The 15,472-nt window shown below is 26.6% G+C and overlaps 1 protein-coding gene and 1 long non-coding RNA gene across 5 annotated transcripts in view; both read left to right on the top strand.

Moving 5' to 3' along the window:
* Positions 1-15,472, top strand: part of LOC100202909 (WD repeat, SAM and U-box domain-containing protein 1) — a 72,217-nt gene that overhangs the window by 53,713 nt on the left and 3,032 nt on the right. For 3 of the 4 annotated variants that reach the window (XM_065810308.1, XM_065810310.1, XM_065810311.1), the window contains exons 8-9: positions 1,556-1,715; positions 1,892-2,032. In XM_065810308.1, the coding sequence (XP_065666380.1) occupies positions 1,556-1,715; positions 1,892-2,032 (301 nt within the window). The remainder of the gene's footprint in view (positions 1-1,555; positions 1,716-1,891; positions 2,033-15,472) is intronic. The other variant, XM_065810309.1, reaches the window with a different exon arrangement.
* LOC136087476 (uncharacterized) lies at positions 12,083-13,928 on the top strand. Its single transcript, XR_010641817.1, has 3 exons — positions 12,083-12,244; positions 12,320-13,441; positions 13,531-13,928. It is a non-coding gene; the product is annotated as an uncharacterized LOC136087476 (long non-coding RNA).

Genomic DNA, 15,472 nt, shown 5'->3' with positions numbered 1-15,472 from the left:
GTAAATAATTTAATTTTTAAATGGATTTAAACATAATATTTTAAAGAATATATTTCATTCCACATTAGAATTACAATCTTTAAAAAAATAGGACACTTATATGGAAATAAAGATAGGAAAAAGTGAGTCTAAATTTATGAGACACATTTTAATGTGTTTTTAAATGGCGCTATTATTAAAAAGTAAAAATAAAGACCTTATATATAAGATAAAAGGTGTGTGTTTATTATAATTATTTGGCAACAAACTAAGTTTAAAATTTAAAAAAATTGTCTTCAAACATTATCTAAAAATTTTTTGGGGGGGATTTAAGAGCTAAGCTAAAGAAAATTTTTTGCTGAGTCTAAATTTTTGATCACCATTGTATATATATATATACAAATAAGGTTTTGTATATATACATAAATATGTGTTTATATATTTTATATATATATATATATATATATATATATATATATATATATATATATATACATACATATATATATATATATATACATACATATATATATATACATACATATATATATATATATATAAATATATATATATATGCATACATATATATATATATATATATATATATATATATATATATATATATATATATATATATATGCATACATATATATATATATACATACATATATATATGTATATATATATAATATATATATATATACAACCCGTAGATGTTGTCCGAAAGTTTTTTCCATATTTTGTTAACAAAAAGTAAAAATTAAAATGCAAGACCGGAATTATTTTTTTTTATTAATTGATAGACTGCCTGCCCCAACCAAACTCTCAGTCGATGTAGCAACATTCCCTTGCGGGTCAGGCTAAAAGATAGTAGATGTAGCAGCACTCCCTTGCGGGTCAGGCTATTTGTCAGTCGATATAGCAGCACTCCCTTGCGAGTCAGGCTATTTGTCAGTCGATGTAGCAGCACTCCCTTGCGAGTCAGGCTATAAGATAGTCGATGTAGCAACACTCCGCCATGATTTACAGTAAAAAAAAATTAAAATAAAAACATTTTATTAAAAAAAATAAAAATAAAAACATTGTTTATATTGTTAAAAACATTCAGAATGTTTTTAAAACATTCTGGTCAATTAAATTTGCGTTTTTGTGGTTTTTTTAAAACGATTTATTTATAATTAAATTAATGGTTTTTACTTTCGTCCAACACGCAAATGTTGGGCGAAACTCAAAAGTAATTAAAAGTGACGTATGTGTTGGCGTAAGAATCACTTTTTTCCTTCCGCTCTTCCCAAAGACAACAAATTATAGATCTGTTTATTTATATATATATTTATATATATATATATATATATATATATATATATATATATATATTTACATAGCCCTATTCGATAAACTTTTATTTTATTATTTTTCAGTTTTTTCTTCTTTTTCTGAAAAATTAAAGCGCACATTATGTGTGTGTGTGTGTTTATATGTTTGTGTGTCTGCAGATAAACTTTATTTTATTTATACAGGAGTGTGTAAAAACATGCAAAGATTGGAAACAACTTATTTATTTATTTTATTTTAGTGTTCAACATCAGTTAACAGTTGGACTGTTAATGAAGTATGTGTATGGTTGCGCTCAATAGGTTTTGATATATATATAGACGTGTTTACAAAAAATGCAATAGATGGAGCAGAATTAATGCTGCTGGATGATTACAGTCTTTCAAATGGTTTAAATATTGGTTTGTTTTTTGCTTACATCGTCATAATTTAAACAAAAAGATTTATGAATCAATGAGGGCACAATAAATCTTTATAGATTTTTATTATAGTTTTGTAAAATATAATTTTCTAAATGAAGTCATACACAATACAAAACCATTGTTTTATTTACAGAACTATTATTTAAATATTATAGTACCTCTTGGTCACCGTAACAAAATTATCCGAGAGATAAGACAATTGATATCCAATCAAGACAAACATCAGAGCGTTATTCCGTATGATTTTTTATGTCCAATTAGTATGGAACTAATGACAGACCCTGTTATTGCTGCAGGTGAGTAAGATTTATATACTCTGTAAAATTGCTAGTCAAACTCACTGGGGGGAGGGAATGCACAGACTTATGCCAATGCACAGATTTATGCCAATGCACAAACTTATATATATATATATATATATATATATATATATATATATATATATATATATATATATATATATATATATATATATCAACTTAGTTTCTCCATGCAGCGGTTCGTGTTTCGGAGTTAAAGAGTTGAGAGAGGGTTGCACCACGAATAATAACTTTAAAAAAAAAAAAAATGAGTAGCCTCCTTGACTGTAGTGGCCTTGGGGAGGTGAATAATCAAAAAAAAAAAAAAATTGAGTTGAGTTGAAACATTAGAAGGTGATTCACAGGGCCCTAATATATATAAAGTGCTATATTTAAAAACTTAAAAAAGAAAAAGCTTTGAGTATTAACTTTAACATCATATCATATAGGGTATATATATATATATATATACATATATATATGTAAATTATGTTAGTGTATTTTACATATATTACATTAGTATTTTACAAATATTACATACATTATACATATATATATATATATATATATATATATATATATATATATATATATATATATATATATATGTATATATATATATATATATACACACACTTCTAGTGGTTGCTTTTTTTTTATTCCTGTAAAATTTTTTTTTTTTTTTCATATTTCCTTTTTTTTGTGTGTATGTATTTTTGTCTATTTTTATGTATACTTATTAAAGTTTGATATTTTACTATAAAGATATTTTTTTTACATCTGTTTTATGTTATTTTATCTAGTTATATTTTGGGGATTTCCATTTCAATGCGTGATTTTTTATTTTTCTTTGTTTTAGCAATTAAAGGCTGAGACTAAAGACTGAGCAAACTATTATGATTTTTTTTAAAAACTTTTATAACAAAAAAATTTTTATCATATTTTAGGCTACCTGAATAAATTAAATATATATATTTTGACCATATTATTTTTTTTGCAAAATAATATCGCTACTGTTTGAAAATAAACAACAGTTTTTAAAATGCTTTAAAACTTTAAAAAAGTTTTAAAACTTTAGCTAGAAATAATTGATAACTGCCATTTCTCATTGAAAATATACTAAATATGAGTCGTAGAAGTATAATATTTCACTTAAAATACTCACAAGCAATTTATTTTCTTAAAAGTATTTACATGAAATTAACCAATTTGCAACTCTCGTGCGTGACTTCCGTGCATGATACATAGTGCATTCCTGTAACTTTCTGGAAAGCTTTATTAATGTTTAAAACATCATTTTAAAAAACATATATAACGCTGAAACGTATATTCTATCTAGTAACTAAAATTTGAGTTTTTCTGTTATGTGCATGATTCCGTTTCAAACTTAATTTATTCTTTGTTAACGTTACTAATGTACCATATATATATAAAATACCATTTTTTGTTTACAAAATATTTATATAGGTTAGAATTAAATGAGAGCAAATTGAAGATCTTAACAAAAAATGGAGAGAAAAAAAAAAAAATTTTGTCAAATGATTTTCTACTACTTTATATATAATAGTTATGACCAAAAAGTCATAACTATTATATATATACAGTGCTTCCAGAAAGTATAAGTGCATTCATAACTTTTCTTTCATAGTCAACTTCAAATCAATATAAATCAAAAATTATTATTAATTTCCAACTAATTTTTATTTTGAATAAAAGGTGAGACCAAATAAAAAAAAGTAATGTCAAATATTTGTCAACCTGTTTTTTTTCTTTTATGTATTAGTTAGAGGTTTAATGGCTACTCTGAAAAATGAGTGAAAATAAGTGTGCAAAAGTATTAGCACACTCATTCAAATGGCACACTTTTTAAATTCCTTTTTATTGGCACACTAATTAATTTTTGTTAATTATTCTTTGCTGAATAATAGTAGTCAATAAAAAATGTAAGTAGTATAAATTGAAGCGACAAAAATTTTTAATTTTAGTTAAAATTTTTAAAATATTAAATTATTAAAATTTCAAAATTGCAACAACAAAAAATATGGTTTTAAAGAGCATATCAATTGAAAAAAAGTGGCAAGTCTCAATACAAGAAAGAAAAATAAGAATCCTCGTTTTATCTTGTCAAAACTTTAAGGAGGCTCAATTGGCATTTGGGGCTGCATTGCTAGATCTAACACTGGGCTGGTGTATCTTTACACTGATTGCTTCAATATCTGTATAGAGAGATATTAGAAGATTATATAAAGCCTTCAATGGTTGTTTTAGAAACAGTCTTCACTTGGCAATTTCAACAAGGTAATACTTCTTGCCACACAGCACACTCAATCAAGCAATATATGGAGGAAAAATGATTGAATCTGATGTCTTGGCCTGCTCACTCACCTGATTTGAATCCTATTGAGAATCTTTGCAGTTAAATGGATGGACCACAAGTTGTAAAAAAGCTTACTTCTTTGGTGCAGCTCAAAACTCTTGGCATGTCTTAAAAACAAAGCAGGCTTACTTACTTGGTGCAGCTCAAAACTCTTGTCTTAAAAACAAAGGTGGCCATAAAAACATATTTTTTTAGAATCTTCAAAAAATTGAATGTGCCCTAATACTTTTGCACACCTTTTTTTATCTTATATATGTCACTCTTATTGTATTCTAAATAAATTAAAGATAATAAATAAGAAACATTTTTTTATATTTGACATTTGTAAATTTTTTTAATCATTAAATTAAAAATAAAAAGATCAATCAGTCTTTTATTGTTTTCAAATAATACTCTTTTGAAGTTGACTAAGATAAAAAAAGTAAGATATATATATACATACATACATATATATATATATATATATATATATATATATATATATATATATATATATATATATATATATATATATATATATTATATTATATTATATTATATTATATTATATATATTATATTATATATATTATATTATATTATATTATACAATCCCAAGGTGCTCATTAATTCTAATTATTAAATGTCTGGAAGTTTCTCCAATATACCTGGCATTACAGCCAACATAGGAAAATTTGTAAACAACATGAGATTTAAGTAGTTTAGGAAGTGGATCTTTTAAATAAAAGTTATTTTTTATTTTATTAGTACTAAATATTAGTTTTATTAGAACTAGGGTTTGGACAAAAACCAACTTTTTGAAAAATCAGTTTTCAAGTTCCAAATTTCCCAAAAAAACTGGTTCTAACCGGTTTTCGATTTTTTTAAATAAAAGTTGAATAACAAAAAATACTTAATTTATATATTATATTTATTTCACTTATCGTAATTTTTTCTTAAGTAAAAAGGTTATTCTGCAATTAAAAATATGCGTTCACTTGGTACTGAACTCGGTTTCACAGTTTTAAGTGCATCAAATAACTTAAATATAAGTCTTAGTTTTTGGTTCTTTTATGCATTGCCTCAAATAATGAAAACTCAGCTTTCAGTGTCTTTGGGTTAGTGAGGTTTTTTGCAGGCTCTTCAAGAAATTTTTTAATTGAATTTTCCATGACCTCTTTTAAAAAAGCTTTTTTCTGACGAGTAGTTTCTTCAATTTCCTCTTGATCTGAATCGGTGTACAATAAAATTTTGAAGTATTGTTGACAATAACTTTTCAGACAATTTAATTATGTCGATTTTTAAAGCTGAAAAAAGTATGATTTTTTTGCTGGGCTGCAAATGTTTCCAGGATTTTGCAAATACAGTAAAAGAGTTGCTAATTCAACTTATCTTCTTTCGTTATTCGTAATTCGCTTTCGTAATTCGTTCTTCTAAAGCTTTTAATAATTTCAAACTTATTTTAGATTTAAAATTTTTCAGTTCATTTAATAGAAATGCAAATAAAGCTTCACAAGTTAATAAAATGGCATGTGAATAACATAGTTGATTAATTACAGATGATAATTTGCCAAATTTTATCATAACAGCAGTACTGTCATTTGTTGCAGCAACATGTCAGTTTTGAGATTCAAGTTGAATTTTTTAAGTCTTCCAGATATCAATTCTAATGTTCTCTGAGCCTCACAGGAACCAGCTATTGGAACTAATCCTAAATTAAAATCCTCTGCTAAGTGATGTACATGTTTAAATACCTTGGATTTTTTTTGCTTGTCTACTTGTCTAAAGTTATAGAAAATATTTTCCACTTGTTTTTAGTATTTAATCTAATTCTGCAATAATTTCAAATTTGGCTACATTATAAAATGCATAAATGAGATCCATTACTCTAGAGTTTAATTGTAATTCAAAATTATACTACCACGTTGATATGAGCTTATATTACCATAGGCCATGGTAATATGCCTATATAGGCTATAATATAGGCTATTGCATAATATATTATAGGCTATGGTATATGTTTGCTATGGTATAGCATAAACAAAATACTTACTAATACAAAATATAAACTAATCAAGGGAAACTAATTACATATAGAGTTTAGTATAAAGCATACTCGAATTTTATAAGTAACAAATTTCAAAAATCTATTTTGCAAAATTATAAAACTTGGTATAGAAAACACATATAAATAGATACTACAATATTACATATAAATAGAAATAAATATCATAATAATATTATATATATTATTAATAGATAAACATAATAAATTATTACATTTACAAATTCATTAACATAATATAATCTTACATATAAATACATTTTATGAATACATATAAATGAATATTAAATTCAAATTATTCAAGAAATAAGTCTTTTTCAGGAAGTCATTTTGGCAAAACTTTTCCTAAAACTTTGTATTTACATCCATGTATTTTTAGACAAGCAACTGTTTCTATTGGGTAATTATTATGTAATATTTTGCAAAAATGCAATCGAAATCCTTATCTACTGCAGGAAAAAAGTTAAAGCTATATGTTAAAAAAACAAAGGAAACAGCTTACTAAACTAACTTAACAAAGTGTTATTGTATAACAATATATTACATAAATGTTAAAAAATAGAAAACGGTTCGTAATTTAAAAACCGGTTTTCAAATGTGTCAGATTTCTTTTAAAAGCCGGTTTTTTAAAACCGGTTCTGAAAAACCGCCTAACCCTAATTAGAACATCTTTTCAATATTTATTAACAATTTTTTAGTTTTATTTTGGTGTAATTAGAATAAGTTTTAATAAATGGAAATAAAATAAAATTTGAAATAAATGGAAATACCTTTATTTGAGTTATTAACAAAGATAAAAACAGATAAGTTCATTTTCTTATCAATATACTATTTAATTTTCAATAACTTTTTGTGAAAATTGGTTACTGTATGAAACAAAAGAAAGATTTTTTATGTCTTTATCTTTTTATGTTCTATCAATCAAACAATGTAAAAAACCAAATTTGTAGCTAGAAGGAACCAAAATAATAAAAGTTTGTAACAGACCTGTATTAGTTTTTTTATGGTAAACTGATGTCAAAAAGGATTTTTTAATAAGTATATCTAAAAAGGCAACCTGGTTTTTTGTTCTTTTTCGATTGTAAATTTTAAATTTATATGTTGTTTATTAAAATGATTAAAAATTTGGGCTTCATACTAAGAATTAAAGATAGCAGTTATGCCATTCGCATACTGTTTATAAAAAATCGGTTTAGAAGAGGGACATTTATCAACCTGTTTGCTTGTAAAATAATAAAAAGTAGACGGTAACGGAGACTCCTTTAAGGAAACCAGATTTTGGCTTTCATTTGCATTGTTTGAACCATATTCTCTTTTTAAATTAGCTGATTCATCTACCACTTTTTTTAAAGTCATCTGACTACTTTGAACACATGTTGGCGTTTGGGAAAATATTTGTGCATCCTCTTCATTCTGCAGCAGTGTTCGCTTCTTTCTGTTAAACTAAGGGAGAATTTGAGTGTATGTTGAGGAAAAACTCTAAACGGCCCGTTTTAAAATGGAAAGGGAAATGGTATTCTCATCCTGCTGTTTAGCTAGTTTTTGTGCTGTTTTTCTCATCGCATCTAAACGTTGGGATGCCAACAGTCAATGGTTTTGTTTATTTGGTAAATCACAGCTGGTGATATTTTAAATAATGATTGCTGAGTAATTGTTTAAATTTAATTTTAATAATTACTCAGCAACCAAACCATGTTACAATGCGAAAAATTTAAAGAGTTTGTGTTTACTTAACACTTGGTTTCATTTTTTTAAATTTTGTGTTTATGTCTCTTCACTCTTATGGGTTACACATTTTCTCATAACTCTATTTTCTTTGATTTTTGCAAAACCGATCAAAATATTAAAACTTAGTAATTTTATGTAACACAATTTAAAAAGTTGCGATTTTGTTTATCACATAATTTTATTCTCCGAGTGAACTATAAACCTATAAACTCCAAAATGAGTAAAACTAGTTAAACTAAATATAACTCCAAAATGAGTTATGTTACTGTGTACCTTGTACTGTGTTCTTGTGTACCTTGTACTGTGTTCTTTCTGTTTGTACTGTGTTCTTGTGTACCTTGTACTGTGTTCTTTCTGTTTAAGAAATTGACTACTAACTATTCAAAAGTTATTTTACTTTTCAAATGAACTTTACTTGGACTAAAATGAACCTTTAAACATACAAAAAATTTTACTCAACTTTTTAATTATAATATATAAAATATATATATATATATATATATATATATATATATATATATATATATATATATACACATTTGGTTTTTTCAATGCAGTTGCATTTGCATTGAAAAAACCAAATGTCCCATGAACAACCATTGCCTTTCCAACAACATTGTTTATCAGGCCACCATCTAATCAAATAATCCGGAATATAAAGAAAAAGCGTATTTTGGAGTTAGCGAAACACCTTTTAAAGTTCGGTATGCAAACCCCTTAAAATCTTTTAATGCAGTTAGGTACAAGAATGATACAGAGCTATCAAAAGAAGTATGGAAATTAAAAGAAAATAACTTTACACCTTTTGTCAGATGGAGGATTGTTAAAAAATACAAACCATACAACCCAACATCAAGAGTTTGTAACCTTTGTTTGAACAAGAAGTTCTAAATTTTGATGTATAAAGGAGAAAACCTTTTAAATACAAGAAGCGAAATAATCTTGAAGTGCAGGCACAAAAATAAGTTCCTTATCTCCTCTTTTGATACCGAAGATTGATCCTGGTTGGTTTACGTCACGTTATACTAAATTTACATATGCGTTAAAATTTTGTTTCCATGGAGTCATTAGAACTCACACCACCGTAATTCTAATTGTAATTTAACGTTTAATTTTTAATTTTGTAATATATGGCAGATGATTGCCGTTAGGCATAAAACTTAAAGTTCCATAATAAAAGTTTTTTCTTTATCGTTTTTAATTATAATTATAAATCCCTCTGTTTTGAAATTTATATATAACCAAAATAAATTTCCTAAATATTGAGCACTTTTAAACGAACAAGAGTTTTGTATTATTTTAATACAACACTAAATCAAACGATATATATATATATATATATATATATATATATATATATATATATATATATATATATATATATATATATATATATATATAATATAATATAATATATACAATACTGTTAAGATTTAACATGTTAACTCTTTTACAGACAAAACAAGGTAGTTAAATATACTAGATTAAGTCTAGTTTAGCTTTAAATAAGTTGAGATTTTTAACTTCCACTTTTTTAATTGGTAATTTGTTTCAGAATTTAGTTGTGCAATTTGTCAAAAAACCCTGACGGTTTCAATTTAAATTGTTTCTTATTGGTGAATAACTGATGTTTGTTACCTCGTATTTTTGAAGACAGACCTGAAAAATTTAAAGAGCGAGGATGTTGAGGGGATATTTTCAAAGTTATTTTCTCTATATCATAATACCATTTGTACATTTGTATGAGATTTCCTCATATTCTTCATTGCTTTAAATATGTCAATTTCGTTTTTTCTAGTCTTTCATTGTATGATAGATGATGTAGCGTAGGTACAGATTTTGTTACTCGTTTTTGAATTTTTTCTTATATGTTTATATCTTTTTCAAGATAAGGACTCCATACCTGTATTGCAAATTCTAAATGCTGCTGTATAAAATTACACTATAGCACTTTTATTAGTTCACTATCTTTATGCTTAAATGATTTGTATATTTATATATACCAAATTTATATTTTGCAATAGATAATGCAATTTTGATTTGTGGTTCCTATTTTAAGTCATTTAAAACAAATACGCTTAAATTATTTCCCAATTAAGTTGTAATTAATTCATGCTCACTGCTTCGATTTAGAGGTTTTAAGTTGATCTAAAAGGTACTCAAGATGTTTCAAAAGATAACAATACTTTGGGTGTGCATGAGATGTATTCCATTAAAAATAAAATAAAAAGTGTTCCTTTTTGGGATGTATACGCTTTTTTAAATAATCACTTTCCAGAACAAATTTTTACTTAGTGGCAGACCCAGTCTTTTTTGGTGTTTTAGATACTAACTTTCAAGCATAGAGTAAACTCATAACATTTATATGTTTATATTTGTGTCAAAATAAGGAAGTTTTGTAAAAATATCGGAATGACTGGAGCCTGGGAATAAAAACCCCCTTAAATTTTTCCTCCTGCTCTCAAGGTGAGAGCAACAAGTTCATAAATTTTTTCTTTTATTAATCTTAACTAAAATCATATTAATTTGAAAAATTTCTAATTGTTTGTAAAAATCTTTCAGCATTCAAGAATTATGGCGATGTTAAATTTGTAACCCCCGCAAATTGAGGGGAGTTAAAACTTAAAATGGCCATCATTTTTAATGCTAAGAAGTCATTTCACGAAATTTGAAGTTTCTCATTGAAAATGATTTTAGTTAAGAATACTTAAAAAAATAATTTGTCAACTCGTTGCTCTCACGTTTGGGGCAGAGGGGGAAATTTTTTTAGGTTTTTTTGTTCCCAGGCTTCAATCATCCCAATACTTTGCAAAACATCTTTATTTGACATAAACATATAAATGTTTGGAGTTTACCTTATGTCTGGAAGTTTACTTTCTCAAACACCAAAAAATGCAGATTCCGAATCTGTCTTAAGTATATAAATATGGCTTTGCTGTTCTTTTAAGCTTTATTTTGGACCTGAAAAGGCCTCTGCATAAAGGCTGTTTGAAAATTTACTTAACATTTAGGTATTAAAATTTAAAAAATTTGCTAAAGATATCACCCAGTATTGGGTCAAAATGAGCTTAACAAGACAAAGGTTTCATAAAGAAAACAGGAACATAGTTTGTTTTTGCTGTCTAAATAAAGGCGTAAAATGTCATAAATAGAGAATAACCCAGCTTTACAAGAACTCATTATTCTTTATGTCGATCCAGGGTTTAGTTTGGAAATAAATTCTCTACCATCTGGAGTTTGTTCAACATGTAAAAAATGTCTTCATTTATAAAAGGTTAAAGAAAAGTTTGTTATTAATGCTAATTTATTGATGATACATGAAAATGCAAATATATATAAACTTATATAAAATACTATGTTAAACAATTTTAGACTGAAGGGAATATTTCTCAAAACATAAAAGATTTGTGGAAGATTAGAAGAAGATCACTACGTAAACTATGTAGATTAAAGGATACTGGTCTATGCGTATGTCCCATTTGCTGTATTGCTAAAGAGAAAAGGAGTCATCGAAAAATCAATCTTTCTGAGTTTATTGAGGATTTTAGTAAGTAGTCTGAGTCCTCAGATGTGAATAATGCATCCTTTTGCACAGATTGCTGCCAAAGGCTAGGTAAAAGTATCAGAAACCCTTGCACAAAATCTGCAATAGTGCAAAATCTACATAAGCTCATTCTTTCTTAAGACTCAAAAACCTCCCAGCAAGTTATTTCCTCTGTACTAAAAGATATGTATAAAACATCTGATAATAAAGAATTAACTGTAGCAACTAGTAATTGTGTATTTTTATTTTTCTATCTATCTATATTTATTATTGATTTAATAATAATAAATATAGATATGTTTATATCAAACATTAGTAAATAGAACATTTGACTTAGGAAATATATCTTTTGTAGGTGGTAAAACTCTTCATGTTATTCTCTACTCTGAAGATGTGCATAAACCTATTTTAGAAATATCTTCAGATACATTATTTACTATAAAAAAGAAAATTGATCTTCCCATGTCAGCAATGGATTATTTAATGACTGATATACGTAAAGATTTGGGTCATGGAGGTAACAGTAATGTACATGAACTTAATTTAGCATATTACTTACATATTTATAAATTATTCTCGTATTATTTGCTAGGTATCAAACCTAATCTCTCAAGAAGTATTAAGGACAAATCTTTCTAGTTAAATCAATTTTATGAAGGAGTTTTTATGCAGTTTTCAACAAACACACAACAATGGAAACTGCAAGGTTTTAGATACAATTCAGAAAGATATTGCATTTGTTCCTGAACCGTAGGAAGTAATAAAAGAAAATTGTGAACACAGAAAACTTAATCCCAACAATTGCTTTATTTGTTTATTGATGATGGTGAACTTTATAAACACATGAAAAACTATAAAAATGTTGTTCGACCATATTTATAAGAGTTGGTATTGATGAGGGTCAAGGTTCATCGAAAGTCATAATAAACGTCTTCAACCCAGAAGAGCTACAATCAGAAAAAAGAAACATGATAAATACAGGGGTTAATACAGTTCTTATTTTGGGTCTTGTACTTGGAGTACAAGAAATTAATTATAATTTGGAGAGGTTTATTAAGTTACTTAAGCTAAAACACATAGTAGCTAATTGTTTACTGGGCATTTCTTTAAGTTAAACATTATTTTACTTTGTGTAATTGCATGATAGTTTATGAAAAGTGATTGCTTTTTATTATTTTATAAATATTAAAATTAATACTTTAATATAGTCTTTTTAATACTAACACTTTAATTAGTGGTTGCTTGCAGCCTTGTTGGAAGCGAAGATGTTTAAAAAAAAACAAAAAAACATAAAGGCACACGAGGGAAAATATGCTTGCTATTATTGTGAAGGAAAAAAAGATGACAAAAATGGAAAGTTGAGGACTTTTCAAAGTTTGACTAATTGGCATCAGAAATTTATTGAGGATGGTGAACTTTATAAGCACATGAAAAACTATAAAATGTTGTTCGACCTAATTGAAGAGTAACTCTTGTTATTGTTATAGTTCCGCCATTTCTTTGAACATTTTTTTGTTACACAAATAACAGATGTTCTGATGGCTGTGGATTCAACTAAAAAGTTCTTAATTAATGAAACTGTAAAAAGGCATGGTTACAATGGAGGAGAGTTTGATGGACCTAACTGTCAAAAAGTACTTTCTTGTTTGGATGAACTTATAACTATAGCTCCTGATGATACCTTGTATTGAGACTTTAAAGAAATTCAAAAAGGGTATAATTAGCTAATTCTTTTCCACCTATAGTTTATATTATATTTATTAGTTTTTATAAACATAATTTTTTTAAACTTGTTCATTTTAGTGACAGAAGGATGTTTTGGAATGAAGCTTTCCCTTGAATTCAGCAGAGATATTCAGAAATGTGCAACTTGCATCAGTATCTGATAGAATATACGACACACAAGATTTGCCTAGGTTGGAAATTTCACATCATACAGTCACACCTCATCATGTTTCTAGAAAGAAAAAACAAACCCTTGGGAAATTTCAGTGAGCAAAGCTGTGAAACTGTTCACAAAAAAATTAACAAGACAATGAAAAGGTTCACAGCTTCGGAGCAATTGCCATGGAGAAAAGCTTCCTAAATTGGCCGTAACCTACTCTAGTATGAAGAAGTAAATATTTTATTATATAGTAAAAAATATTGAATGGTTGTAAATATAAGAAGTAATCATAAATAAAAAATGTTTGCAAAAGTTATTACTTTGTATTTGTCTCCATATTGTTTCATTCCAGAGATATTCTAAGAATTGAGATAGTTGAGACAGGGGCGAATTCAGCATTTTTTGGTGTTTGAGAAAGTAAACTTCCAGACATAAGGTAAACTCCAAACATTTATATGTTTATGTCAAATAAAGATGTTTTGCAAAATATTGGGATGATTGAAGCATGGGAACGAAAAACCTAAAAAAATTTCCCCCTCTGCCCCAAACGTGAGAGCAAAGAGTTGACAAATTATTTTTTTAAGTATTTTTAACTAAAATCATTTTCAATAAGAAATTTCAAATTTTGTGAAATGACTTCTTAGCGTTAAAAATGATGGCCATTTTAAGTTTTAACTCCCCTCAATTTGCGGGGGTTACAAATTTAGTATCGCTATAATTCTTGAACGCTGAAAGATTTTTACAAACAATTTGAAATTTTTCAAATATATATGAATTTAGGTAAGATTAATAAAAGAAAAAATTTATGAACTTGTTGCTCTCACCTTGAAAGCAGGAGAAAAAATTTAAGGGGCTTTTTTTTTTCCCAGGCTCCAATCATTCCGATATTTTTCCAAAACTTCCTTATTTTGACGCAAGTATAAGCATTTAAATGTTATGAGTTTACTCTATGCTTGAAAGTTAGTATCTAAAACAACAAAAAAGGCTAAGTCTGCCACTGAGTAAAAATTTGTTCTGGAAAGTGATTATTTAAAAAAGCGTATAAATCCCAAAAAGGAACGCTTTTTATTTTGTTTTCAATAGAATACATCTCATGCACACTCAAAGTATTGTTATCTTTTGAAACATCTTGAGTACCTTTTAGATTAACTTAAAACCTCTAAATTGTAGCAATGTGCGTTATATATTATTGTTTGTCATAAAATATTTATAAATTTTATTTTTGTTACCAATATGTTTGATTTTACAGTTTTCAAAATTGAATTGCATTTTCAGTTTATTTTCCATTTTTCTTACATTAGCAATGTCATTTTGTAAATGTGCATCCGTTTCATTATTAGCTTCAGCTATTACTTTACAATCATCTGCATGCAATAACAATTGTTTTATAAGTTGATTTGGAAGATCATTGATGTATATTAAAAATAAAATTGTACCAAGCACAAAAACCTTGTGGTACACTGCTTACTATGTCCATCCATGATAATACACTTTCTGCAAGAACAGCTCTTTGCTTCCTATCCTTAATTATTCCTATCCTTGTGAAACTTTGTCAATAGCTTTTTTAAAATCAGTATAAAATATATCAAACGGTTTACTATTTGCAACACCTGTCGTTACTATTTCCATGTACTCTAGGAGATTAGTTGTGGAACTTTTACCTAATTTAAAACCATATTGATTAGAAAATAATAAATTGTTAGTCTTTAAATATATAAGAGTTGGTTAGTTAGACTTAATTTAATCTTAAAAATTTTAATCTTCTCTTGATATTCTTTGATATCTCCTTGCAACTTTTCTACTTTTTCGACTCGTTTCATTAACTCAGCAAATCCAGATTTTTGAACCATTTTTTTGAGT

Source organism: Hydra vulgaris, chromosome 11, assembly GCF_038396675.1.
Source record: "Hydra vulgaris chromosome 11, alternate assembly HydraT2T_AEP".
Classification (NCBI taxonomy): Eukaryota; Metazoa; Cnidaria; class Hydrozoa; order Anthoathecata; family Hydridae; genus Hydra; species Hydra vulgaris.
The sequence above is the reverse complement of the archived record's forward strand: the minus strand, read 5'-3'. Positions and strand labels throughout refer to the sequence as shown.